Source organism: Trachypithecus francoisi, unplaced genomic scaffold (genome assembly GCF_009764315.1).
Source record: "Trachypithecus francoisi isolate TF-2019V2 unplaced genomic scaffold, Tfra_2.0 Lachesis_group11, whole genome shotgun sequence".
Classification (NCBI taxonomy): Eukaryota; Metazoa; Chordata; class Mammalia; order Primates; family Cercopithecidae; genus Trachypithecus; species Trachypithecus francoisi.
Window position 1 is genome coordinate 74,320,821 of NW_022681456.1, and position 27,510 is coordinate 74,348,330.

Consider the following 27,510-nt stretch of genomic DNA (forward strand, 5'->3'; position numbering starts at 1 on the left):
ACTATTTAATAAAATCAGCGTTAGAAATAACGAGTGAAGGCCGGGCGCGGTGGCTCAAGCCTGTAATTCGAGCACTTTGGGAGGCCGAGACGGGCGGATCACGAGGTCAGGAGATCGAGACCATCCTGGTTAACATGGTGAAACCTCGTCTGTACTAAAAAAATACAAAAAACTAGCCGGACGAGGTGGCGGGCGCCTGTAGTCCCAGCTACTCGGGAGGCTGAGGCAGGAGAATGGCGTGAACCTGGGAGGCGGAGCTTGCAGTGAGCTGAGATCAGGCCACTGCACTCCAGCCTGGGTGGCAGAGCGAGACTCTGTCTCAAAAAAAAAAAAAAAAAATAACGAATGAAGACAACCAAAGAGCAGCCAGACAAATGTGAATTGGTTTTGACGTGATGAGAAACTGATCAGTAAGTAAATAAACCTCCCTGGAGAAGGCCCCTGAAATGCACCCAGCAGGACGTCTCTACTACAAGGTAATAAAAAATATATAATATAGCCTTTGTCCTAAAACCTCATGATTATTACTTTGCCATTTATTTCCCCCTGGACCATGATATTTATATTAGTTTAATGTGCTTTTTCAGAGAATTCAAGACACTTTTTGGGAAATAGAATTTTTTTTTTTTTTTTTTGGAAATGTATGATGGGAGAGGTACTACACAATTTAGGGGTTACACTTCTTGACAAAGCCGAGTTGAATAAAAAAGAACTAAAAATATAAACATAGCTAATTCAATAATCAAGATTGGGTAAAACTAAATTAAAAACAGCCGTAAAGTCCCACATTTTTTCCTAATTTATTTACCTATGATATTGGCACATCTTGTTTTACTTAACATTTGAAAAATACAAATATCTCTTCATATGCAAAAGAGCAAATGTTAAATGAAAAACTGAATTTTATATAGCTTCCTAAATATGAGCCACATGCTTAAGCAGTGAATTAACCCTATGAATCAAATCTTTAATGTTAACTATTACAAAAGTCTGGTATCCAGGTGCAATCTTACCAGAAAAAAAATAGCACCTGCCTTTATTACAAAAAAAAAGAATGCCTAATTTGCTTTGACATCTTAGGAGTGACATGACACTGCTTTAATAGTCAAGCACTAAATACTTTTTAAATTAATCATAATGTTAAACTTCAGATTTATAGATGCAAATATATTTATAACTTTAGTCATACTGTACAATTTCTTTCTTGTTTAAAAGTACTTTCTCACTCAAAATGGTATTTATAGTTTAAAAAGAATATGCCTCTGTATTCAGGAGTGATTCGGGTTCCCAGATGTTTTCACATAGTTATGAAAATGGGAAAGTACTGAATTAACCTGGGCTGCAATATTTCAAGCTTTTTGCTATCAGGTTATAAACTATACCTACAATTGCAAGTCATACAGTGCCTCTATTTCTAGAAGGCTTTTTACGTTTCCTGGCTTAGTTATGTCCAAAGGCAGCAGGAAGTTTCATCAGTAGAGGGCAGAATTTTCAAGTACTGCCATTCTTATCCTAGGAGACATTTCCAGTGGTTGAGCGCAAGGCCTGTTTGTGGTTTGCTTTTACTCTTGCGTTTTGTGGAAGGGAGGGAGCTGAGACAGCTTAGAGAGTTCATTAAAACCACCTCTCACTCTTGGTTGTAGTCAGATGAAGTATTCATAACACTAACCTCCAATTACCACTATGTGTTGGGAAAAATTAGAATTCGGTCTACTTACAATCCTGCCAACTAGGATTTTACTTTGGTATTTCAGCATAACAGCGAATCTGGATTGAGGCCTGATTAAAACAAAATCCCTGATTATTACTTTCTGGATTACGAACTAAAATCCTTGTAAAATCAATGGATGTGGCTCATTGTTAAGAGTCATGCAGACTTTTACATGTTAGGTAAGAATTCTAAAAATTATTTGAGGGTTTTATTGTCTAGCACTAGGTACTAATGCCCCCTACTCAAAAAAAATCACGCTCATGGATTAATCAAGTCTAACAGTGCTCAGATTTAATGGTTTAACATTGATTTTTTCTTTGTCAAATTTACATATGCAAATATTTTTATAGCAGTCAGATATATTTTTGAATAAGGATCACCCTCATTTTTACCCATGTGCTTATCTTTAAAACTAACATTGTAAAGTAGCACACAGACATATGTTTCTTTTGTCTTCATGGATTTTTTTTACCTTAAAAATAAATTATCACTTCTTTTTAATTTATTTTTTATTCTCCAGACACTCTGTGTACATGTGGGTAAGCATGTGGGAGTATGTGTGTTTGTGTGTAAGAGGAGATAATTGTCTCTCAACTCTATCTCATACATTAATATCAAGCAAAAAAATGAAATGTATTAAGGATCACTTTATAGGATTAGGCATCCTCCTCCTAACTACTTAAACCAGGGGTTTGAAATTCAGAACTTTCCACATAAACAAGACTGAAAGTCACTGGGAGACTTTAAAATTAGTATTTTCACCACCACATCCAGAGTTAGGTATGGAAATAAACCTGTAGCATGGATTCTTTCTATGCATAATATCAAAATTTACCCAAATAAGTTTTAAAACTAATTTAAAATTTGCCATTGAGGAAAATATCATCTCCATCTTTAATTGTGACTCCTCATTTCAGCTAAAAACTTTTCCAATACTTTAAAAAAACAAAATGAAAAACAAACTGCTAGGGAAAGCAATAAACACTGAAATCAGAGATGTGACTCTCGTTAAATATTAGTTTCTCTTTCTGAGGTTACACTCGGTGCATTTGAAACTTTGACATTCACGACATTCACATCTTCCGAATGTTTAGATTTGCTCAAGCGTTCCGATTCTCTGGTCGTGTCTCTTGCACCTTGCTCCTTCCTTTCCTTTGCAAGCAATCTATAGTTGATAGCATTGCCAATGAGCAGCCACACACTTGCTGCTACCACAATAGCCCCACAGGCCACGTACATGTATTTATAATCTCCAGTTATATCCACCAATTTACCTAGAAGACAAAGAGCATCTTTTTAAGTTGGCATCATAAAACAGTCATATAATGATAAAAATTTCAAATAAATTATTCTTCAAAGTATATTCCTCTTATTTAAATTAATATCAAATAAGACTTTAAAAATTAAAAAATCTAGATTATGACTTCTATATATGCTTAGTAAAGGTATGCAGAGACACTCACAGTATTATATTACCAGTATATTAAATTTACTAAAAATTATTTCTCCCACTAAGATATACAAACAAGACAAGTTAGGTATATATTTTGTGTGTGTGTACATTAATACATACATGAGTGAGGTATATTTTTATATCTATACATGTAAATACAGATATCTCTATTTACAGTACACGTTAGGATTGCTTCACCCTTTCCATGCTTCCTTTTCTCTTCAATAGGGAAAAATTACTTTCTTTAGGAGAAACCCAAAGACTTTTACATGGTTCCTAACAGTGTCTAATATTTACTAAGTGCTTTCTCTATGCCCTATACTAGCCTAAGAATTTTATCTGTAATATCTCACTCGATCCTTACAAGGAGTACTGTGAGGTAATCTGGGCATGGTTACATAGCTAGTTAGTGGTAGAATCTAGACTCTTAACTGAAGTCTGTCCGGACTTATTAACTACTCTGCAGAATGGCTTCACCTAACCTGTTGGTTAAGTGCCATATCACTATTTGAGCTAATCCCAGTTTTTTACTTTATGTGAGTCTAAATTATTAAGGGTAAACTAATCAGTAAAAAACTATTTGTTCTATTTGATTATTGAGACCATTTAAAATCTAACCTGGTGCCATTTAATCTAGAGGTTTACTGACTTTTAAAATTTTGTCAGCTTATATTTAGTTTTGTCTCTTGCTTATGCAGGCATTTAATTCTTAGTCATTATTAACAGCAAAATTTAGTGTATACAAATCTATATAAATTAGCATATGCATTCCAAGTGACTCTGATATACAACTTTCAAACCAGTCTGTTTAGTCAGAATCCATAACATTCTCCCTAGAATCTAGTCAGTGGCTCAACATTAAATTTGGCTACTTGCAATATATTACCTATTTGAACAAAATTTTCTGTTTTAATCAGGTAGATGGTAGAATGGTTTTAAGTAAGCATGATATATTCATAAACATAACAAAAATTGCATAATTTTAATTTTCCTTCCTAACTTCAGTCAAATATTTCTATTTCTATAATGATTGTTATACTTCTACATATAAAAGCATTAGATCCATGGCCCATCAGAGTTAATACCACTTTGGGTTGCCACATCAGCATACTTTCTAAATGTTTTAAGAATTTTTTAGCATCATCAAGAAACCAGATATGTTTTCCAGAACTAAAGCTTCAATTCTTTCTGAGAGAAGCAGTGAAAGTTCAGTCTGAAAAAAACAAATATGAAATAGAAACCACACACTCCCTAATTTTCATTGCTATGCTGCAACTATGTCCGAAGTAACAGCAATAATATTCAATCATTCAAAAATATTAACTCAGTGTCCACTATGGGCCAGGCAGTTCTAGCAATAATCAAATACTATAGAGGAGAAATCAATCTAAAAGTCAAGAAATATTAAGGGTAGCAGATGGCAGATATGGAATGAAAAAATGGATATATAATGGCTACAGTCTGAGAATTTCAACAATAGGTCTAAAATCAATTACTGCCATTTGCTACCAGTGGCACATGGTTTGGCAATGTTAACGCAATAAGCATTCAAAAATATTGAAACTAGTTTTAAAAATATAAATGCACATTATCTGCTCAGGTGGGAGTGGCCACATAAGATTCCTTTATTTTAATTCTTAGAGTCTATCCCCACAATGTATTTGGACTTGATTCTTTTTTCATCCCCTCATGCATGGTGACTTCTCTGTTAACACTAAGAATTTTGTGGATAATGAATAGGCTCTAAAATTCATTTGATCAAACTAATACTGTATGAAAAGAAGGACAAATTGTGCTTATCTTATGTAACAAAATCAACTGCCTGATAAATAATAAGATCTACTGGCTTTCACTCTTTATAGACAATTGTTTTGATGTCATGGTATATTTATATTGAGAGATATACCACCTACCATCAAAAAGTCAATGATGTCATTTAAATTAACAAATTAAACATAAATTTTCACACTTTCAGAATGGTTCCTTGATGTCATGTAGAAAACAGTTTAAAAACTGACTAAATAATGGAAAAATTTACATTTAGCCTGGCAGTGACTCTGACCATGAGAGAGCAGGCCAAGAGTCTAAGTGAATACTTAAGTCGAGTATTAACTGAAATAATATACAGTAGTTGCTGGCAAAGGCTGGTGCACAAACAGAACGTAATATTTATAACATTTAAAGCCTAAGAAGAAACGAAGTTTTAACTTCAAAATGCTCTTATACATGTCTTTAAACCATAAGTTCAGAGAGCATAATTTACTCCTTAAAGCATTCACTACTGTAATTCAGAAGGAAATTATAAAATAACCACAAGCAATTCTAACAAAACTCTAATGCTTCTGTGATGACTATTTTATCTATTTCTCTCTCTCTCTCTCTTAAATATCAGACCAGCTTCTCAATTTGTGAGGGTACTCTTTGGTCATGCCCTAAACATGTACCGCATCCTTCTACTGAATAATTTAGCATAGACACTTTTATTGGCATCTTTGAAAATATTTCAGATCTTAAAATCCGAAGGTAATCTTTCCAATTTATAAACATGGAACATAAGTGGCACCCCAAAATACCTGTGAATAAATTTTCAGTCATCCCTGTCTCTCTATATGTAATATATACATGAATATATTCCTATCAGTGATATTATAAATGTATTTTCTCAGCATGTAACAAATTTCAAATTAATATATCTAATGTACTCCATTAAAAAATAGATTCTGGCCTTTTGAGAGAATATTTTACATTTTTGGCTCATTTCAATATAAACTGTCAAGAAATCTGTTCACCAATGATAAAGATAAAATAGCATTTTTTTCTGATATATTTTTAAGAGACCAAAACAACTGAAGTAGATAAAAATCCTGAAGATTATGATACTAATTATCAGTCTAACATAAGTTCTTAAGTTCATAGGTCCAGGTTCTGAAGCAAATTTAGGTCTAAAATTGACTAATTATGAAATTTTAGTTTATAGTAAAACCTAAAATTAACCTGCCCACATTCCTTCAGGCTATTAGTATTATAAAACACATTTAAATATCTGTATATAGCCAGGCGCGGTGGCTCAAGTCTGTAATCCCAGCACTTTGGGAGGCCGAGGTGGGCGGATCACGAGGTCAGGAGATCGAGACCATCCTGGCTAACATGGTGAAACCCCATCTCTACTAAAAATACAAAAAAATACAAAAAAAAAAAAAATTAACTGGGCATGGTGGCGGGCGCCTGTAGTCCCAGCTACTTGGGAGGCTGAGGCAGGAGAATGGCGGGAACCTGGAAGGCGGAGCTTGCAGTGAACCTAGATTGCGCCACTGCACTCCAGCCTGGGCAACAGAGTGAGACTCCGTCTCGAGAAAAAACAAACAAACAAAAAATCTGTATATAAAGTCTCAGTTAATGGTTATTAATTTTATGCTTTATATTTTTCTTGATGAAAAATGTTCTTACCAGCAAGAGGAGGGCCAAGAAGAACTGGGCCACACTCCACAACTGTGACAAGTCCGACGGCACTGGAAAATCTTGGTGCACCCACGAGGTCCATGAGAGTTTCAAAGAGAACACTGCTAACACTCCCAAATCCAAGGCCAAAAAATATAGCATATAATATCAGGCTTGTGTAGTCCTGTGCCAGCGGGCACAAGAGATGACAGACTCCATTGAACATGATTGCAAAACTGAAGAAGTACTGAATTCGAGGTCGAATATATTTGGAGTTTGCAATTAATCCTACAGAAGGCCTAGCAAACATATCGACGAAAGCCATAATAGATAGCAGAAAAGCTGCCGAGTACTCATCAATTCCCTGGTCTTTAGCATATGGAGCCAAGAATATAATGGGGGCAAAAAAACCTAGGAACATAATGACATTTCCAGACAGATATATCAGAAATCCTCTATGCTTAAAAAGGGAGAAATCTAAATACTTATTAACTTTTTCCCAAGTTGATTTCTTCGGTTTGATTTTCTTCTGGCCTGAATCGTCTTCTGTTATGACAGTCTTATTTTTAGACTTAGAAGTGATTTGACTGGGTCCAAGGGGTCTCATGAGGGACCCAGCCACACAGGCATTCAAAAGTAGACTTCCCAAAATCAGGAAACTTCCTTTCCAGCCAAAAGTATTAAAAAGGTACTGATTGAAAGGAGCCAATGAACTTAAGAAAACAGGACTTCCTGCCATGGCCAATCCATTTGCCATGGGTCGCTTCCTATAGAAGTATTTGCCAATTATTGTTAAGGCAGGTTGCAGATTGAAGGCTAAACCTAAACCTAAAAAGAACAAAACAAAAGTGGGGGAAAACACAAACACATTATGGCACTCACAAAAGAAATTACTCCTCAAAATGTACATTCAAGTGGGAAAGGCAGAATTAAAAATGCAATATGAGATAGTACATTTTGATTATTATAAATGTAATTGCACAAAAACAAAAAGGTTTTCATAACTGAACACTTGAAATGACAGTTTCATATTCCTTTAATTTTAAAGCACAAAAATAAAACTAAGAATTTCTACTGATATATCAACAGTCATACAATAGGTTGAAACTACGACAAAATTATTAGTTCTCAATTAAAATTTAATTACACAGATCCTTTCCTCTTGACATATACTTAAATACACATACATGGAATAGATTTCTTCCTTGTGAGCAAGAGGGCAACATAAAGGTGTGAATACTTTCCTTCTGGCATTGAAGAATTATAAACAAACTAAAAAGGTCATAACTTGTAACAATCTTATGTCTCCCCACAAACATTTGCTTCAATACCATGCAAATAACAAAAAGAGTAATGAATGTATGCCATTAATTTCATGCTCTACATCCCTCACATTCCACATTTAATACATATAGATGCACATGTGTGCTAAGTAAAAAGGAATGTTTTGCTTGAAACATAGTTTTTAATTCAGGGATTAACGCTGATTGTTTATATGAGCCAAAGTCCCCACTGTCTAGGGAGCTCCTTGGCAGTGTTGAGTGTCACCTTTGGAAAATTAATTACCTCTTGTAGCTCACTAAGGTACTACTGAGCGATTGTAATAAATAAGGTCCTTTAAAAAGTACATTGACTGAGGCCGGGCGCGGTGGCTCATGCCTGTAATCCCAGCACTTTGGGAGGCTGGGGCAGATGGATCACGATGTTGGGAGATAGAGACCATCCTGGCCAACATGATGAAACACCGTCTCTACTAAAAATACAAAAATTAGCCAGACACGGTGGCAGGTGCCTGTAATCCCAGCTACTCGGGAGGCTGAGGCAAGAGAATTGCTTGAACTGAGGAGGCAGAGATTGCAGTGAGCCGAGATCACACCACTGTACTTTAGTCTGGCGACAGAGCAAGACTCTGTCTCAAAAAAAAAAAAGTACATTGATTTACATAAAATTGACTTATATAACTATCTGTTGTTTTTCCTTAAACTAGGCATTATTCTATATTTATTTTAGGGGCTAGAGAGGTAAGAGTTCTTCTATATTTACTAATTTACCTAAATTGAAACAGTTCTGTAAAGTGGTTAAGTATTCCAGTTGTGAAATACACAGGTCTGTGTACAATACTCCAACCCTTTAATACAGACATTTTCTATAAGTAAGAGGACCCCTAAAAGCTGACAAGAAGGAACAAGAACATGCTTTGGCGAGTAACAGAATAGCATGTTCTCTAACACTATACCTCAGCCATACCTGTGAGAAATGCAGAATGAGTGTAATTAAATCCGATTTATAAATAACAAAACCGACCAGCCTATGGTCAAGTAGCTTGTAAGTGGAAGAACCCAAACTAAAATCCAGGTATTATGGTTCAGAGCTTAAGTTTTTTTTTATCTTATATCATTTTCCCCATTCTGTCGCCTGGAACTTTTGCCTTCAAATGTTAATCCATATTTTCATTTGGAAATAGTTGCCATCTCTTTCTCATTCTGGCATGGTAAAACAAACATAGACCTGAAATCAGTAGAACTGATCTGCTCCAAAAAAGTACCTATTTTATATTACTGGGCAAACACTTAGACTTCCTGAACTCAACTTCACCTAACAACACAAAAATATTTTGCCAAAATAAAGTAAGTTCTAGAACTGTAAGATGTTAAATAAATGGCATTGTGATTATTTGCAAACATTTATTTATGAACAGCAAAATTCTGGGTACTCTGTAAAGTACTATGTATTCATTTTTTACATTAATCATTCTAATAACTCCTTTAAAAAGACCTATTATTTATCTAATTTTATAGACAAAGAAACTTAGGTATAAGGAAGTTAACGTACCCATGATCACATAGATAATATGTGTCAAGTCAAGTTTAAATGCTAGATCTATGTACTTTTGGAAACCGAAGTCAAAGTACTTGCTGATAATGATTTAAAGTAAATCCCTCATAGATGGACTTAATAATTAACTTTAGGGGCATCAAAGTATTTGAGAGGCAAAGAATACAATTGTAAGTTGGAACACCAATAATGCCATGTATATCTGCAGTGCAGGAAATAACAAAATCATCTTTTCCCTACTTGTAGGCCCATCCTGACTTCTACAGTCAAATGCAGTGGTCAATTTCTCTACATAAAAGAAAATGCACTCTCTTCACTATGACAATGCTTAGATATAAGATGGTTTTCATTTATAATATTAAATGCATTTTCTTATACCAAAAAAAGGAGAGAGATGTGGATAGATTGTAAAGAGAAAGATTTTAACATCACTATTACTGTAAGCCTCAATAAGTTTTTTTCATCAAATGATACATGAGTGTAAGATTACACAAGTGTAAATATGTTTGCCTTTTTATCTCTGGGCAGAAAGGAAAGATTCAGTCTCTTTATATATTGAAGTCCAATTTTTCCTAATATGTTGAATATAAATTTGTAATGCAATTTTTTATTTAGACTAATAAAAAATAGTGATTTTTCAAGTGTACATATTGTTGTCAGTTTGAGTCAATAGATATGTGCATGAGAAACAACTATAATCAAGTGACAGTAGATCATTTTTAATATTTGTGTTAGAAGAAAATGTGGCTCACCAAGCTTTTAAACAGGATCATTTCAGTAAGAAAAAGAAGCAACAGAGTCAATGAGCTCTACCACTAATCAGAACAAGCAACAATAATTTTATTGTTGAAGCTAAATCAGTGCATCCAGAAAATATCTCTCTGGCATCGTTTTAACATATTATGAGTGGAAAGTCAGATAGATACTGCAAATGGAAGTAAGTCATGAAAATAAGTTTTATAATAATGAAGGTATTTATTTACATCAGAAAGTCTGTGTCCAATAACACCACCTCCATTGGCTGAAAAGTAAAAAGCAAAAAAGGAAAAAAAAAAAAAAACTACAGCTATTTTATTATAAATTTATATGATAACACCTAACTTGTCTGATAACTTTTTCTTATTTTTTTAAAAAATGAAATGTTTGGCCTTATATAGCTTGAATTTCAATGTACTAGATGGAAATACTTTAAAACTGCATTGTTTAAAAAAAGTAAATTCAAAGAAAATAAGAATTTTCTATTGTTCATTCTTCTCATAGAGCTTTGAAAATAAGAGAAGAGTTAAGAATAAACTAAAGACTAAACGACTTACCTGTAATGAATCCCACAGTGAGGTATAGCTGGATCACGCTGCTACTGAAGGAGGCCAACACCATTCCAAGACAGCATAATAAGCCTCCTGCTATCACCACTGGCCGGCTGCCGTATTTATTCACCAAAACACTACTTATAGGACCTAGAGCAGAGAGGAGATAAAGAAATACTCAGTTGCTATTGTCATTTATTTGTTTATCTTTAACATCCAATCATTTGGAAAGGCAAGAAAGCACATTTTAATGGTCAGAGGAGAAATATTAGTTCACATGAAATATAATGAGAAACTTCCAATATCTCACAAATGATCAGTCTGACAGGTTATTTTCAGTCATATGTATAAAAGCACATGAAATAATAAATTAGAAGTGTTGAACATATATTTTGTTGTAACCATAATCATTCAAATCTTGATGGAAAAGTTTTTCAATAGAACATAGCTAAAATATACAATATATGTTAACAGATGCAGGTAAATTTATGTAATAAAAAATCTAGGAATTACATAAATGATTTGTGTGTTAAAATTTTATTTTCGAGAATAATGTGTGTATACACATACATATGCCATTAATTAGAGCTGAAATTGTTTTTTAAAATTATCTTCAACAATGATTTTTCTTTAATACCATAATTTGTTGATTCTAAGACACCTATTGTTTTCACATCCTATCATATTAGCAATAAGGATGTCTTACACCTAATGACTTCTTCCAATCTAGGTTCATCAAGAGGCAGTCATGGTAGTAATGTTGTTATCATGGACTATGCATGTTTGAATTTGCTTATTATTTCCTGTGGCTCGATTGGACAATGCTTAATCACATTTCAATAGCACCTTTTAAGGAGCACTTGAAAAACGAATATAAATATGAATCCTGATTTCTCCCTGAAAGATCTTCTGTTGACACATTCTAGTAAGGTAGAGTAAATAGCAACATCAAAACTTAAAGATTGGATGCAGCTCTTTGGATGAAATTACTAGAAAAAATGGTGGACCTCTCTGTTAAAATATATTGCACACTGACAAAGAGAATAAGCTTAGGTGTGAGATGTGAATGTTGAAAACTCAGACTCCAAAGTAATTTAGAAGAGTCAGATAGTGAAAGCGAAGAAGGTTTAGGAATGTCTTACCAATTTTTTAATGTATATTTTCCAATGTATGTCTGTGTGTGCATATACATAAAATATTCACAAGTGATTAAAATTTTTAAAATAATCTGCATTTAAGTCTAAAAGAGTTCTTTTGGTAGTTATAAAAATTCTAAATGTTGAGAAACTGTGTTTTACTTCAGTGACAGTATTCTTTTCTTTCTTGGTACACTATAAAATAACAGTGCAACTTAATAATTGAGACTATCTTAGACTCAATGAAATTCCATAGTATTTTATGGGACTTGTCAATGTATAAATGGCTTGCTTTGACATTTCATTCTTAAATTAAAATTGTATTTCATCTCAAACTAGGGTCACTATTTGGAGGAAATAAATACTATGTTAGGTCAGAATTTTCAATCAAATATTTGGCCTAAAAATTTTTTAGCTAATACTATGGTGTTAAGAATTTCCAAGTGTATTGTATTTGAGAATTTTTACATGGATCATATATAAAACACATTGAGATTCATTTATCAATGCACCCATATCCTTTTATACAAATATAACTATGATTTTTATTCTGCAAAATAAATGTAAAATTAAACTTCAATGCCTAATACTATTTATTACTCCACAATATCTTTTGAAAGAATATTGGTAATAACACACAGTTTCAGAAAGAGATAACTTAAACACAGAATACAAAGGTTTGCATTTATAACAGCAATCAACATAAAACTCTAAAAAGGCCGCATGAAAGCTCTATAAAAACAACAGGGATTGGAGGGAAGAAATCAATGTAAATTGTACCGGTTGTATAAAAAGAATATAATTATGTCCCTAACATGGTAAAGTTCACCTGAAGAGCTGAAGAAAATAAATAATTATACATGTAGAGAATATATATAACACATATTACATAAGACATACCCTAGAGACATTGCAGGTGAGGTTCCAGAGAACCTTGATAAAGCAAATATTGCAGTAAAGTGAGTCACAATTTTTTTGGTTTCTCAGTGCATTTAAAAGTTATGTTTACACTTTACACACTATATTAAGTGTGCAAATAATTATATCCAAAAAGTGCACATACTGCTAAAACATTTAATGATAATCTGAGCCTTCAGTGATTTTCAGTCTTTTTCTAGTGGAGGGTCCTGTCTTGATGTTGATGGCTGCTGACTGATCGGGGTGGCAGTTGCTAAAGGCTGGGGTAACTGTGGCAATCTTCTTGTTGTTGTTGTTGAGACAGGGTCTTGCTCTGTCACCCAGGCTGGAGTGCAGTGGATTGACCATAGCTCACTGAGGCCTTGACCCCCTAGACTCGAGACCCTCCCAACTAAGTCTCCCTAGTACCTGGGACCACAGGTGCATGCCACCACGCCTGGCTATTCTTTTTAATTTTTTTCGTAGAGACGGGGCCTTGCTATGTTGCCCAGGCTGGTCTTGAATTCCTGGGCTCAAGTGATACTACCACCTCAGCCTCCCCAAATGCTGGGATTATAGGTGTGAGCCATTGTACCTCGCTGGCAATTGCTTAAAATAAGACAAACAGGTTTGCTGCATCAGTTGACTCTTCCTTTCATGCGAGAGTTCTTTGTAGCATGTGACGTCATTTGACAGCATTTTACCCACAGTAGAACTTTCAAAATTTGGGTCAATTCTCTCAAACCCTGCCACTGCTTTGTCAACTAAGTTTATGTAATATTCCAAATCTTTTCCAGTTATATCAAGAATATTTACAGCATTTCCTTCAGGAGTAAATTATATTTCAAGAAACCACCTTCTTGGCTCATCCGCAAGAAACAACTCTTCCTTGATTCAAGTTTCATAAGATTGCAGCAATCTAGTCACATCTTCAGGCTCCACTTCTAATTCTAGTTCTCTTGCTCTTTCTACAACATCTGCAGTTACTTACTTCACTGAAGTCCTGAACCTCTTAAAGTCACTCATGAGGATTGAAATCAACTTCTTCCAAACTCCTGTTAATGTTGGTATTTTGACCTCCTCCCATAAATAATGAATGATTGTAATGTTACCTAGAACGGCAAATCCTTTCCACAAAGTTTTCCATCTCCTTTTCCCAGACCCATCAGAGGAATCATTATGTATGGCAGCTGTAAGCTTACAAAATGTATCTAAATTTTAAGAATTGAAAGTTGAAATGACTCCTTGATTCATGAGCTGCAGAATGAATGTTGTATTATCAGGCATGAAAACAATATTAACCTTCTTGTACATCTCTACCAGAACTCTTGGGTGGCCCAGGTACATTGCCAGTAAGCAGTAATATTTTATAATATTTTGAAAGGAACTTTTCTTCTTAGCAGCAGATCTCAACAGTGGGCTTAAAATATTCAGCAAACTATGCTGTAAACAAATGTGCTATTATACAGACTTTGCTGTTCCATTTATAAAACACAGGCAGAACAGATTTGGCATAATTATTAAGGGCCCCCGAATTTTCAGAATAGTAAATGAGCTTTGCTTCAACTTAAAGTCGCCAGTTTCATTGGCCCCTACAAGAGAGTCAGCTTGTCCTTTGAAGCTTTGAAGACAAGCATTGACTTCTGCTCTCTACCTATAAAAGTCCTAGATAGCATCTCCTCCTAATAGAAGGCTATTTCATCAACACTGACAATCTGTTGTTCAGTGTAGTTACCTTCATCAATGATCTTAGCTAGATCTTTAGGATAACTTGCTGCAGTTTCTAATCAGCATTTGTTGCATCACCTTTCACTTTTATGTTAGCAAGATGGCTTCTTTCCTCAAACCTCATGAATCAACATTTACTAGCTTCAAACTATTCTTCTTCAGGTTCCTTACCTTCAATAGAACTGAAGACAGTTAGGGCCCTGCTCTGGATTAGGCTCTGGCTTAGGGAATGTTGTGGGTGGTTTGATATTGTATCCAAACTTCTAAAACTTTCTTCACTTTTCCTTTGCATTCACAACTTGGCTAACTTTAGTGCTAGAGACCTAGCTTTCAGCCTGTGCTTTCAGCACCTTTCTCATAAAGGTGAATCATTTCTAGCTTTTGATTTGAAATGAGAGACTTGCGACTATTCCTTTCACTTGAACACTTAGAGGCCACTGTAGGTTTATTAAGTGGCTTAATTTCAATACTGTTATATCTCAGACAATAGAGAGGCCCTAGAAGAGGGGGAGAGATAGCAGAACAGCTGGTCTATGGAGCAGTGAGAACACACACAACATTAAACTTACCCTCTTATATGGGTACAGTTCATGGCACCCAAAAACAATTAAATAGCAACATCAAAGATAACCATAACAGATATAATAATAATAAGACTTTGAAATACTGTGAGAATTACCAAAATGTGACATAAGACACAAAGTCAGCACATGCCGTCAGGAAAAATAGTGCCAACAGAGTTTCTGAAGGCAAGGTTGCCACAAACCTTTAATCTGTAATTAATGCAGTATTTGCTAAGTGCAATGAAGTGAAGTGCAGTAAGTAGAAGTATACTTGTATTCCAATTTTTCGATTTTTTTTTCTCTAAATGATAAAAGGGCAGTATAGTTATTTTCATTTCTTAAGTTTTGGTAAATGTTTTTGATATACTTCTCAGAAATGCTAAGTTTATTGACTAGAAATAATCTTTTTGTTAATCAGATGGTTTCCAGTTTTCTGCTTTTCACAATATTGAGGACAATTCAAATGAATTGTCAGCCCACATATCATTACAAATAACATTTGATACTAAATCATTATGTGATTTTTGGCAAGTTCAAATAATTGACTAATACTGAAAATAAAATACTTTCCACTGTCATCTACTTTATTATGTGAACAATTTACTCAGCATGTACCTCAATTAAAAACCAAGAAAGAAATACAATGCAGACAAAAACCTGTATCTGCTTAGCTAGCACTAAAAAATATTCATCTATAGATACACAGGATGGCTACTGATTTCATTAAAAGACACATTTCGAGTCAAATGTTTACATTTTATTTAGTAATTATCTTATTTTGATTGGAATCTTCTATAACAGTATTATAATATAATATTTTAACCATGTAGTTAGTGTCTTATGATCCCAGAAAAATTTTTAAAAATTAGATATATGTGCAATGTTTTTGCAAATAAAAATAAAATGAATTGAAATACTTAAACCCATGAAAATAATTTGCAGAGATGTAACAAAAATATAAGTTCAAATATAGACTAAATACAGAATTCATCATTTTTCTATCCCATGATCATTCATTTATTTTTAAATGATTGATATTGAGCATCAGATTTTTTTTTTTTTTTGAGAAAGATGAAGTCTCATTATGATGCTCAGCTTGAAGCACAGTGGCTATTCCTAGGCACTATTATAGTGCACTGCAGTCTCAAACTCTGGACCTCAAGTGATCTTCCCAGCTCAGCCTCCCGAGCAGCTAGGCTGTACTTAGCCTGACTAATTTTGATATTGAGATTCCATTGTTGTTTTAGAAAGAAGTTATTGTTTCTGTTCTTATATAAAAATTTGTAGTAGAAAGAAAATTCAAAAGAAATTTTTAGACCTTTTTTAGTTCTGGGAATGATTGTTTTACACTGAATATGTTCCTTATGGACAATTTGCAGTCAGTGGATAATTTTAGAGATATAAATTTTAGAGATAATTTTAGAGATATAAAGCAACAGCACAGCTTTTCAGAATTTTATAAGATCTTTCATTCAATTCACAATGTGTCATAACTATATAAATAGTATAATAAAAGAAACGTAATTATGAATTTATCTTAACACATTCCATTTGGATATTCAAGCTAAAATGAAACAATTTAATAAGAAAACTTTTCATGAAGAGTTTCAAGAGAGTGTATAAAAAGAAAGGCTCCTTACTCATCCCATTTTATTCTGGCTTATGATATGAAAATTGTAAAAATTTCTCAAATAGCAGGTGAAAAACAGAACAATTTTGACTCCAGAAACAGAGAAAATTCATATGACACAGTAGAATGACAAAGACCCTCTCCATTTGTTCTCCTTGAGTCAGTTTATATTAGAGAACAATTCAGCCAGAGCTTAAGTATGCCATTCATTCTATAGGGTGGTAGCCTGATGCGGGCCCAAAGAAAGATGGAATCCCCTTAATACAATGGGCATAATGAGTAAAATCATATATAACATTGCATAAACACCATGTGCTACTTATTTCTCCCATAAAATGACCATGTTTAGGACTGCTTTGTTAGTAAATATGGAATGACACCCAGATAACATGAAAATGCTCTGAATTTCTGTTTAGAAGCTTGAAACCAAGGGATCAAATAGATAAATATGTGAAAACAAATGAGTAGCCCTGCCAAGAGCTTCCTTGGGCATTCTGGCATTGTCATTTCCAAGGAATTATGCCTGGGCCTCAGGCATTCTTCTGTTTCTTGCCAAGAATTTGTGTGGTTCACATGAAATAGCTACTGTTTAAGTTGATGTTCATTGATTTACACATGTACTCATGGTACATATTTTCAGAGAGCAATCTATGCTACAAATAAAACTATATACTACAATTTGGTATCATTGTGATTAGTTAGAAAGAAAAATTAAATAAAATTTATATGAGCCAAACAACGCAACAGTAATAAAAGAGTTGAACAAATAGATTCAGGTGTAAAAGGGAGTCTATGGTAAATCACTGTTTTCTATAGTCTTTGTATAACCAATTACTAGAGAGCTATATAAATGCATTGAGATTTTATATGTGCCATTACCAATAATAAAGCATTTATGTACCTTAAGTAGTACATTTACCAATCCAAATATTGGAAAAGTTAGAAACCTAACCATCAGACTTTGAGAGAACACAAATGCTTCTAAAACAGAAGATGAAAAAAGAAAGCTAAATCTTATCAACCAAGTATTTAACAATAAATAGTTCCATGTTCCTAGGAATGATTCTGATTGAGTAAAGCTTCACTGAATCCTAAAGGATGTGGAGATCAAAAAGTTTTCAAATATTCTACCTGTAAACACAAGTACATTTTGTAGTAACTTCTTCAATTAAATATCATATTGTCAAGACATATGTGAATTCTTTTAATATTTAAAGTATTTGAAGACTAGTTTTTTAAAAAATACACTTGGTTTAATATTTAACAGAAGAATGCATGTACAATGTTACAATATATTTCACTAACAACAATGAAACCATTCACCAATCTGCTCCTTGCTTCAAGTCTTTTTATTACAGTAGTTCCCCCTTACCCAAGGTTTCACTTTCAGTGTTTCAGTTACCTGTGGTCAACAAAGGTCCAAAAATGTTAAATGGAAATTGCAGAAATAAATAATTCATAAGTTTTAAATTGTGCAGTAGCATGATAAAATCTCGTGTTGTCCTGCTTCAACCTGCTTGGGATGTGATGTGAATCTTTCCTTTGCCCTGTGTATTCACGCTGTATAGATTACCTATCCATTAGTTACTCAGCAGCCCTCTTGGGTATCAAGTTAACAGATCGCAAGAAGAAAAAAGGCAAGTATAGTATAGTAAGATATTTTGAGAGTAAGAGACCACATTCACATATCTTTTATTTAAGTATATGATTGTTCTTTTATATGAATTGTTGTTAATCTCTTCTTGTGCCTATTTTAAGGGCATATAGTGTTGAGTACTATCTGTGATTTCAAGCCACCACTGAGGGTCTTGGAACATATCTGCCACAGATAAGAAGAGATTACTGTATATGCAATTGTGGGTTTACTATGAAATGCAGCTTAATCTCCAGAGCCCTGAACTTTCATAGGTCACTTCCAAGGACCTGGGAAGCCCTAGAGATGTGTTCACATGGTCATAGGCTTAATAAAATGTGAAAGGTAAGACATATTCATATTTTCTTTTTCTCAAACAGTTTCTCCCAAATGGTATAATCTTTAGAGGCAACAAAATCTAGATTTACTCCTGGAAATGCCAATGCTTTTTGTCTGCACTCTACATAAAAGTCTCAAGTTTAGATTTACTTTAGTTTCACAAGGCCAAGTTTGAATTGTTTTGTTCTTGTAATAATGGGGTATAGTTTCTGTGTATTTCTCAGACACTAAGATCTATGATAGATTTTTAAATTAATGTGATCCACAAAACCGGGAAGATTCCAGGGTGTTCACAAGAAACATATTTATTTTCTCTATGGCCATGAAGATCAGAGGCCATCTATTTTTGATCCACACATAAATATCATTAGAAAAACATAATTGCTAGGTTTAAAATGTCATGCTAATATTAGTTACTAGTGCAATTTAAGGAAGAAAAACGATTGTTTATATGAACTTACCAAAAATAATTTTACAGAAAAGATAGCCTTTAATATTGTATAAGCTATCCTAAACACATCATTGCATTGTTCTGTCTCTCAGAGGCACAGCATCAGAGCATTCGGAAATAAAATATTTTCCCCTGAATTTATCTCAAATATAGCCTATAAATATTTTATAAAATATTTACTATTGTGTCTTAATAACATAAATCACAAGAAAGATGTCTATTTACATTAATTAATAAAACTGTTACTTTTCTTGAAGTATAAATATTGTTTTTCATGGTTCACCAATCTGTAAAGAAACATTGGGACATAAATAAAAAACTGTATTCTAAAGGCAAACGATAAAATTAAAAGTATCTGGCAAATAACCGATAAAATAAGAACTTCAAGGATATAACTTACTATGTTTATTTGTATCCCTAACTATTGTCAAGAGGTTTTAAGAAAAATGCCCATGAAGATGAAGTAAATCTTATTCAATGAGCAAGAAAATGGGGTCCTATTTTAATGACCCTCAAATGTTTCCAATGATATATAAAGAAGAGACTTCAACAGACAGATAAACGTGCAGCTATGTAGATAGGCAGATAGAAAGATAGACTGATTTTAACTACTATGCTAGATACCTCTTTACACTCTACCCTAAATTGTTTACTTTCATAATTCTGAAGGATAAAAGTTCCAAGTTACATGTTTACTATTAAAATACTCAGTAGCCATCAGATTAGATTAGTATATGTAGTAGTAGATTAATATATGTCCAGTTTCAGAATTGACACGTTTTTCCTTAAGTAGAAAAAAAAGTTCATACAGAAGACTCATGAAAAAAACTAATGATTGACCCAAAATATTTTCCATATCAAATTATATAATACAGCTGACAGCTCTTAAAAATGGCAACGAGACTTGGAGATGAAACAATACATATGTGCATTAAAATAATGTTATCCTAAAGCTATCTGACAAATGAAAATAAATTTGTCATAAATTGATGCTGAAGAACCAGTTCACTGTGAATTACAGACTTATCTTAAAACAAAATGGCACAGAGATATACATGTGGTACTGTAGCAACAATGAATAATTATCATAGTTAAGAAATTTGTTAAATTTATAGAAATGCCAATCATATGAGACAGTGGTTTACATATTCTTCTCAAATACATATTATGTACATATAAACTGGTAATCATTAGTGACTCCATTCACATTCTGCTGGGTCTATTTTCTTGCTTCTCCCTGCTTTATTTTTTACATCAATATTATCATTTTACTCTATTTACATTATGAATTATTATGATTGAATTAATACCCTATAGTAATTATGCTATCCGTAGTAGAGATTCTACTCCCCTTTTTCAGGATACCTCGTGCTAGTTTCATTCAAAATAAAGTTTTAACATTTAAATTTAAATTATTCCCATCTTCCCTTGTAGAGGAAGTAGCATATGAGACAGTCCAGTATCTGCTGGAAAATATAGAATATCCTTTAATAAATGAAAATCTAATAATTATTCATAAGTTTTCTAAAATCTTTTAGAAAAATTTATTTTATTGTGGTAAGAACACTTAACATGACATCTACTCTCAACAAATTTTTAAGTGCACGATAAAAGCATGGTATAGTTTTTCCTAATTTTTTTGTTAATTGACAAATAAAAATTACATACGTTTGACCCTTGAACACACTCTGTGTATGCAGTTTGTAATGCATGGAGGATTGGTCCCCCTAACCCCTGTGTTGGACTCTGTGTTGTTCAGGAGTCAATTATATGTAATATTTATTTATCAATTAACAAAAAACAACTAATAGCTAAGATAGCTAAAAAACTAATAGCCTTCTTTTGACTCTGGAAGCCTTACTGATAACATAAATGATAGATAAACATACATTTTGTATATGTATTATATACTGTATTCTTACAATAACTGAAGCTAGCCAAAAGAAAATGCTATTAAGAAAATCATAGGAAGAGAAAGTATATTTACTATTAATTGAGTGGAAGTGGGTTATCATAAAGGTCTTAATCCTCATTGTCTTCATGTTAAGTAGGCTGAGGAGGAGGAGGAAGAGAAGTTGGCCTGGCTGACTCAGGGATGCCAGAGATGGAAGAGGTAGAGGGGGTGGAAGGGGAGGCAGGAAAGGCAGGCACACAGTGTAACTTTGTGAAACTACACAGAAATTTCCATCTGACATTTTTGTACTTTCATTTCTCTAAAAATGTTTCTATACAGTACTAATCTTCTTCCACCATTTGCTTTAGTTTCAGTGCCTGTATCACAGAAGAGCACAAGTCATTAAAAAAACATCAAAAGCAGTCTTGAATAATCAGAACCCTCTGTCAGATTATCTAATGTCAATTTGTTTTCTGGCACTGCTTCATCTTTATTATTATTATTATTATTATTATTATTATACTTTAAGTTCTGGGATACATGTGCAGAATGTACAGGTTTGTTACATAGGTAAACATGTGCCATGGTGGTTTGCTGCACCCATCAATTAGGTATTTCTCCTAATGCTGTCCCTCCCCTAGCCCCCCAACTCTCGACAGGCCCCAGTGTGTGATGTTCCCCTCCTTGTGTCCATATGTTCTCATTGTTCAACTCCCACTTATGAGTGAGAACATGTGGTGTTTGGTTTTCTGTTCCTGTGTTAGTTTGGTGAGAATGATGGTTTCCAGCTTCATCAATGTCCCTGCAAAGGACATGAACTCATCCTTTTTTTACAGCTGCATAGTATTCCATGGTGTATATATGCCACATTTTCTTTATCCAGTCTATCACTGATGGGCATTTGGGCTGGTTGCAAGTCTTTGCTATTGTGAATAGTGCTGCAGTAAACATACAAGTGCATGTGTCTTTAGAGTAGAATGATTTATAATCCTTTGGGTATATACCCACTAATGGGATCGCTGGGTCAAATTGTATTTCCAGTTCTAGATCCTTGAGGAATCGCCACACCATCTTCCACAATAGTTGAACTAATTTACACTCCCATCAACAGTGTAAAAGCATTCCTATTTCTCCACATCCTCGCCAGCATCTGTTGTTTCCTGACTTTTTAATGATCGCCATTCTAACTGGTGTGAGATGGTATCTCATTGCGGTTTTGATTTGCATTTCTCTGATGACCAGTGATAATGAGCTTTTTTTCATGTTTGTTGGCTGCATAAACATCTTATTTTGAGAAGTGTCTGTTCATATCCTTTGCCTACTTTTTGATGGGGTTTTCTTGTAAATTTGTTTACATTCTTTGTAGATTCTGGATATTAGTCCTTTGTCAGATGGATAGATTGTAAAAATTTTCTCCCATTCTGTAGGTGGCCTGTTCACTGATGATAGTTTCTTTTCCTGTGCAGAAGCTCCTTAGTTTAATTAGACCCCATTTGTCAATTTTAGCTTTTGTTTCCATTGCTCTTGGTATTTTAGTCATGAAGTCTTTGCCCATGCCTATGTCCTGAATGGTATTGTCCAGGTTTTCTTCTAGAGTTTTTATGGTTTTAAGTCTTATATTTATAAGTCTTTAACCCACCTTGAGTTAATTTTTGTATAAGGTGTAAAGAAGAGGTACAGTTTCAGTTTTCTGCATATGGCTAGTCAGTTTTCCCAACACCATTTGTTAAAAAGGGAATCTTTTCCCAATTGTCCTGTCTCTTCTATGCCTTCTACCTCATTGTCTGGTGTTGGTTTGGAAACATCTCCATCAAGTCATCTTCTACTGATTACTCTGGTGTGGTTTTTATTAGCTCTTGAATTTCTCCAAGAGCTGTATCTTGAAGCCCTTTACCTTCCCACCTTTTCTGCCATATCCACAATCTCTTTCATGATTTCTCTGATTGGCTGTATCATAAATCTTGTGAAGTCTTGCAAAACATCTTTTCTCTAGCAGAAATGTATTGTTTCAAGCTTGGTGACTTTCATGGCTTTTCCTATAACAATAACAGCATCTTCAAAGGTGTAATTCTTCCAGACATTCATGATACTCTCTATACAGAGGTTCTCTTCCACAGCATTGACAATTTTTTCCCATAGAGTACCATGTGTAATGAGCCTTAAAAGTGCTATGACCTCCTTATCTAGAGGCTGAATGAGATACTCTGTGTTTGGGGGCAAGTAGACTACCTTGACACCTTTGGCATTGAATTCATGGCGTTTTGGGTGGTCAAGGTCATTATCCAATATAAAAAAAAAAAAATGCCAGTATGGCAGCCCTTACTGGCAAGGTACTTCCTGAATTCAGGGACAAAGCATCAATGAAACCAATACAGAAAAAGGGTTCTCACTGTCCAGGACTTCTTGTTGTACAGCCAAAAGACTAGCAGCTGGTGTTGATCTTGCCCCTTCAAAACTCAGGGGTTATCAGCTTTATAGATAAGGACAGTCCTGATCATAAATTGCATGTTCTTAAAACAGTACAGTTAGCCTGTCCTTTACTACCTTAAATTCTCAATGCTAATTTCTCTTCCTTACTAATAACTGTCCATTGTGGCATTTTTTTTCCCCAGACTAGTACACTTTTGTCTTCATTAAAAACCTGTTGAGGCAGATATCCTTTCTCAATGATTTTTTCAGTGGTCTCTTGGAAGTCATCTGCTGCTTCTTGGTCAGCAGAAGCTGTTTCTCCTGTTAGCTTGACATTTTTTAAAGACAAATCTCTTGTTAAAATTATCAAACCATAGTTTGCTGGTATTGAATACTCTGGATTTAGATATTTCATTTAGCTTGTACCTTAAGTTGTCATTTGCTTGTTTTCAAATCATATTAAAGTGCCGATTTACAGGTATGTCTTACAGCAATTCCAAACCTACATAAAAGCTGCATTTTCAATACAAGATAAAATTTGCAAAAACTCTAAAGTTTTCACACCTTTTGGCAGAGCCTGCAACAAAAGTTTCATAAATTTCCTTTCATTTTCTTATAGTAGTAGTTTTGCTGTACTCAATTATCTTGAAATGGGAGACAACTACAGTAGCCAACTTCAGTCTATGGTCCATATCAAGCAATTCAATTTCCTATGGGTCCCATGGTGTTATTCAAGGTTTACGGTATTACAGTAAACTTGATGCAAAATATGCAAGAACTCTGAGAGCCCACTTTTTTATTGTGATAACTTACTGGAGGAAAGAACTGCTCACATAGAGATATGTGTCACACTTATAAGTGTTTTAAGCATCACACAACACTTTAGCCCAGCACAGTAGCAACAGGAGATGGCTACAAAATTATTACAGTAGCACAGTATGTATTACAGTTAATTTCAGACAGTTTGATTTTATACTGTGTCCTTATGTTTGTTTACATTTTTCTGCACTGTGAATGGTGCCCTGTAATGTGTTTCTGTGTATAAGTTTTGATAAAATTTAACTTTTAATAATAGATTTGTAGCTAAAATCCTATTCTTTCTAGCTAAAATTTGGTATCCTTTGACTGATGCCTCTCCACTTCTACCAGTCCCTGTATTAACTCTTGTGATTCTCCTGCCTCAGCCTCCTGAGTAGCTGGGATTACAGGCGCCCACCACCATGCCCAGCTAATTTTTGTATTTTATTATTATTATTATACTTTAAGTTCTAGGGTACATGTGCATAACGTGCAGGTTTGTTACATATGTATACTTGTGCCATGTTGGTGTGCTGCACCCTTCAACTCGTCAGCACCCATCAACTCATCATTTACATCAGGTATAACTCCCAATGCAATCCCTCCCCCCTCCCCATGATAGGCCCTGGTGTGTGATGTTTTTGTATTTTTAGTAGAGATGGGGTTTCACCATATTGGCCAGGCTGGTCTCAAACTCCTGACCTCAGGTGATCTGCCCACCTTGGTCTCCCAAAGTGTTGGAATTATAGGTGTAAGCCACAGTGCCTAGCCTATGATTCTGTTTTTACGATTAATGGTATCTAGACTACTTCACAAATTGTTGTAGGATCCGTGTTGTAGGATCAAGTGAAGTAATATATGGGAAAGAGTTTTGCAATTATTAAACAAATAAGATCCACTTTGTCTTCCTACACCAAGGTTGCCTCTGTTTACACAGCTTCTGGTTATACAATCCTACCCTACCCATTACCTAGTCTAGGCCTAGAGAGAAAGAACTGCTCAAATAGTTGGTTAGGGTCTGCAAATTGATTCAACCTGTTTGACAGTATTGTCTGCTTTAAACAGTGTGAGCTAGACACTTTGCACCCTTTTACTTATGGTGTCTCCTATGTGCTCCTCTTCCTGGATTATTTCCCTCCATTTGGCCTGAAAGAAGAAGTTAAGATCACAAGTTCTAGATATATGGTGGGGATCAGGAAGCAGAATGATACAATCAAATGTTCATTTATTAGAAAAGAGTTAAAAACAATTAATTAGAAAAATCGTTTATAATTTTTAATTTGAAACAATACATTATACTATTTTCTGTACAACATATTTTGCATTTCATATTAAATAACAATTTCACTGTTGTTTAGAGTTATTTAATGATTTATTTATTGAAATGTACAACACAATAACTTTATTATAATAGTCCAATAATTGTAAAAATTTCTGCTTAAATAGTAACTTAATTTTAATGCCTTTCTTTCATATTACTATATCATTAGATGTATACACACATATGTATGCATGTGCAGTTCTTGATAATAAAATGTCATTTGTTCTAGAACACACTAGGCCAGGTGCACTGGCTCACACTTGTAATTCCAGCTCTTTGGGAGCCTGAGGCAGGAGGCTCTCTTGACCCCAGGATTTAGAGACTAGCCCAGGCAATACGGTGAGACACTGTCACTACTAAAATTAAATAATTAGCCAGGCATAGGGGTGCACACCTGTAGTTCCAGCTACCTGTTAGGCTGAGGCAGGAGGATTGCCTGAGCCCAAGAGTTTGAGCTATGCAGCAAGCTATGATCATCACTGCACTACAGCCTGAGTGACAGAGGGAGATCCTATCACAAATGCAAAAACAAACACATACACACAAACAACAACAACAAAACACACTAAATATTGCCTTTCTGACTTTGAGGGCATAGGGATCATATTGCAAGGACATCCTCATCCATAAATTTCTTAATTATTTTGCTGTTACTTTGTCAATATTCTTTGAAGGAAAAGATAACATAATTTTCTGCTAGGTTCAGATGCATGAGAAGACAACCTATTTGGAATGTTAACATGGCTTGAACCAAACTGGGGTACTATTAAAGATGTTCTTGAGGGAGTTAACATTAACTCAGAGTCTACTTTTGCTCAGCTTAACATTAAATGTGAAGCCATCTTCTCATCTCACTTTCTAAGTTTTCTTTAGACTTTAACTACCAGGTGGGTACCAAATAAAAAATTGTACATTAAAACTCTTTTCTGATTGTATGACAAGACAAACAAGACCTTTCTAGCATTTTCAGGTGCTCATGTCACTGATGCCTCAAAATAAACTGAGTCATATACATTGTTTAATTCATGTCCCAAAATAAAATTTGCTTTGGCTCTTGTATTGCTGATTTCATTGATAGACATCACTATCAGAGGGTCAGTGTGATAGCCTTTAGCATCTGCACCCAAGCTCTTGTTTAGCATCCAGGAAAAATCAGGTCGCACAAATGAATTGAAGGTTGGTGAATATGGAGGATTTTATTGCCGATGAAAGTGGCTTTCAGCTGGAAGGGGAGCTTCAAAGGGAATGGAAGATAAGCTTCCCCCAGAATCCAGCCTTCCCCTCTGGACTCCTCTCTGAAGCAACACTGTCAAGCCGTCACTCTGAAGTAAAGCTGCTTCTCTCTGACGTCCAACCATAGTCTCCGATGTCCAGTTGCTTCTCCTCTTCTCCTCTTCTCTGCCAGTGGAGCCTAGGGTTTTTATGCATACAGGATGGGGGTGCCTGTGGGGGGCGGGGGTTATGGGTGATTTTGAAAAAGGCAACATTCAGTGGGAAAAAAGGAATGCATGTTCTCGCTTGGGGTTGCTGTTCCAGGCTTGAGGGTGGGGCACTCGCCAGGGGACCCGCACTCTTCTGCTCAGAATTTCCCTGCCTCCAGTTCCTATCAATAATCTTACACAAGACAATATATGTGCATTTTGTTTAAACTGAATTAGTTTTCTGTTTCTCATATGGAAAACATTCTAATAAGAACTTTTAACAGTGATTGTTAGTGAATTACAAGTACTGCACTAAGTGACTTTCATTCATTATTTCATTTTCTCTTAGTAACACTGTAAGTTAAATAGTTGAACTCATATTCTACAGATTTGGAAATGGAAGCTTGGCAAAATTAAGTTATTGTGACTGAACAAATTACAGAGCCAGGCTCTGAATCTAAGTATATTTAATTACAAATCTTATGTCCTTAAGATTATTGTAAGTTCAGCATAAAAGTTCCTCATTTTCAAAATTAGAAACTGATA

The 27,510-nt window shown here is 34.5% G+C and overlaps 1 protein-coding gene across 14 annotated transcripts in view; it reads right to left on the reverse strand.

Annotated features, from left to right (window-relative positions):
* Positions 1–781: 781 nt before the first annotated feature.
* The window catches only part of SLC16A7 (solute carrier family 16 member 7), a 176,147-nt gene continuing 149,418 nt past the window's right edge, over positions 782–27,510 (reverse strand). For all 14 annotated transcript variants that reach the window (XM_033221441.1, XM_033221454.1, XM_033221450.1 and 11 more), the window contains 3 exons: positions 10,751–10,894; positions 6,612–7,430; positions 782–2,985 (listed from right to left, as the gene is read on the reverse strand). In XM_033221441.1, the coding sequence (XP_033077332.1) occupies positions 2,720–2,985; positions 6,612–7,430; positions 10,751–10,894 (1,229 nt within the window). In that variant the 3' untranslated portion in view covers positions 782–2,719. The remainder of the gene's footprint in view (positions 2,986–6,611; positions 7,431–10,750; positions 10,895–27,510) is intronic.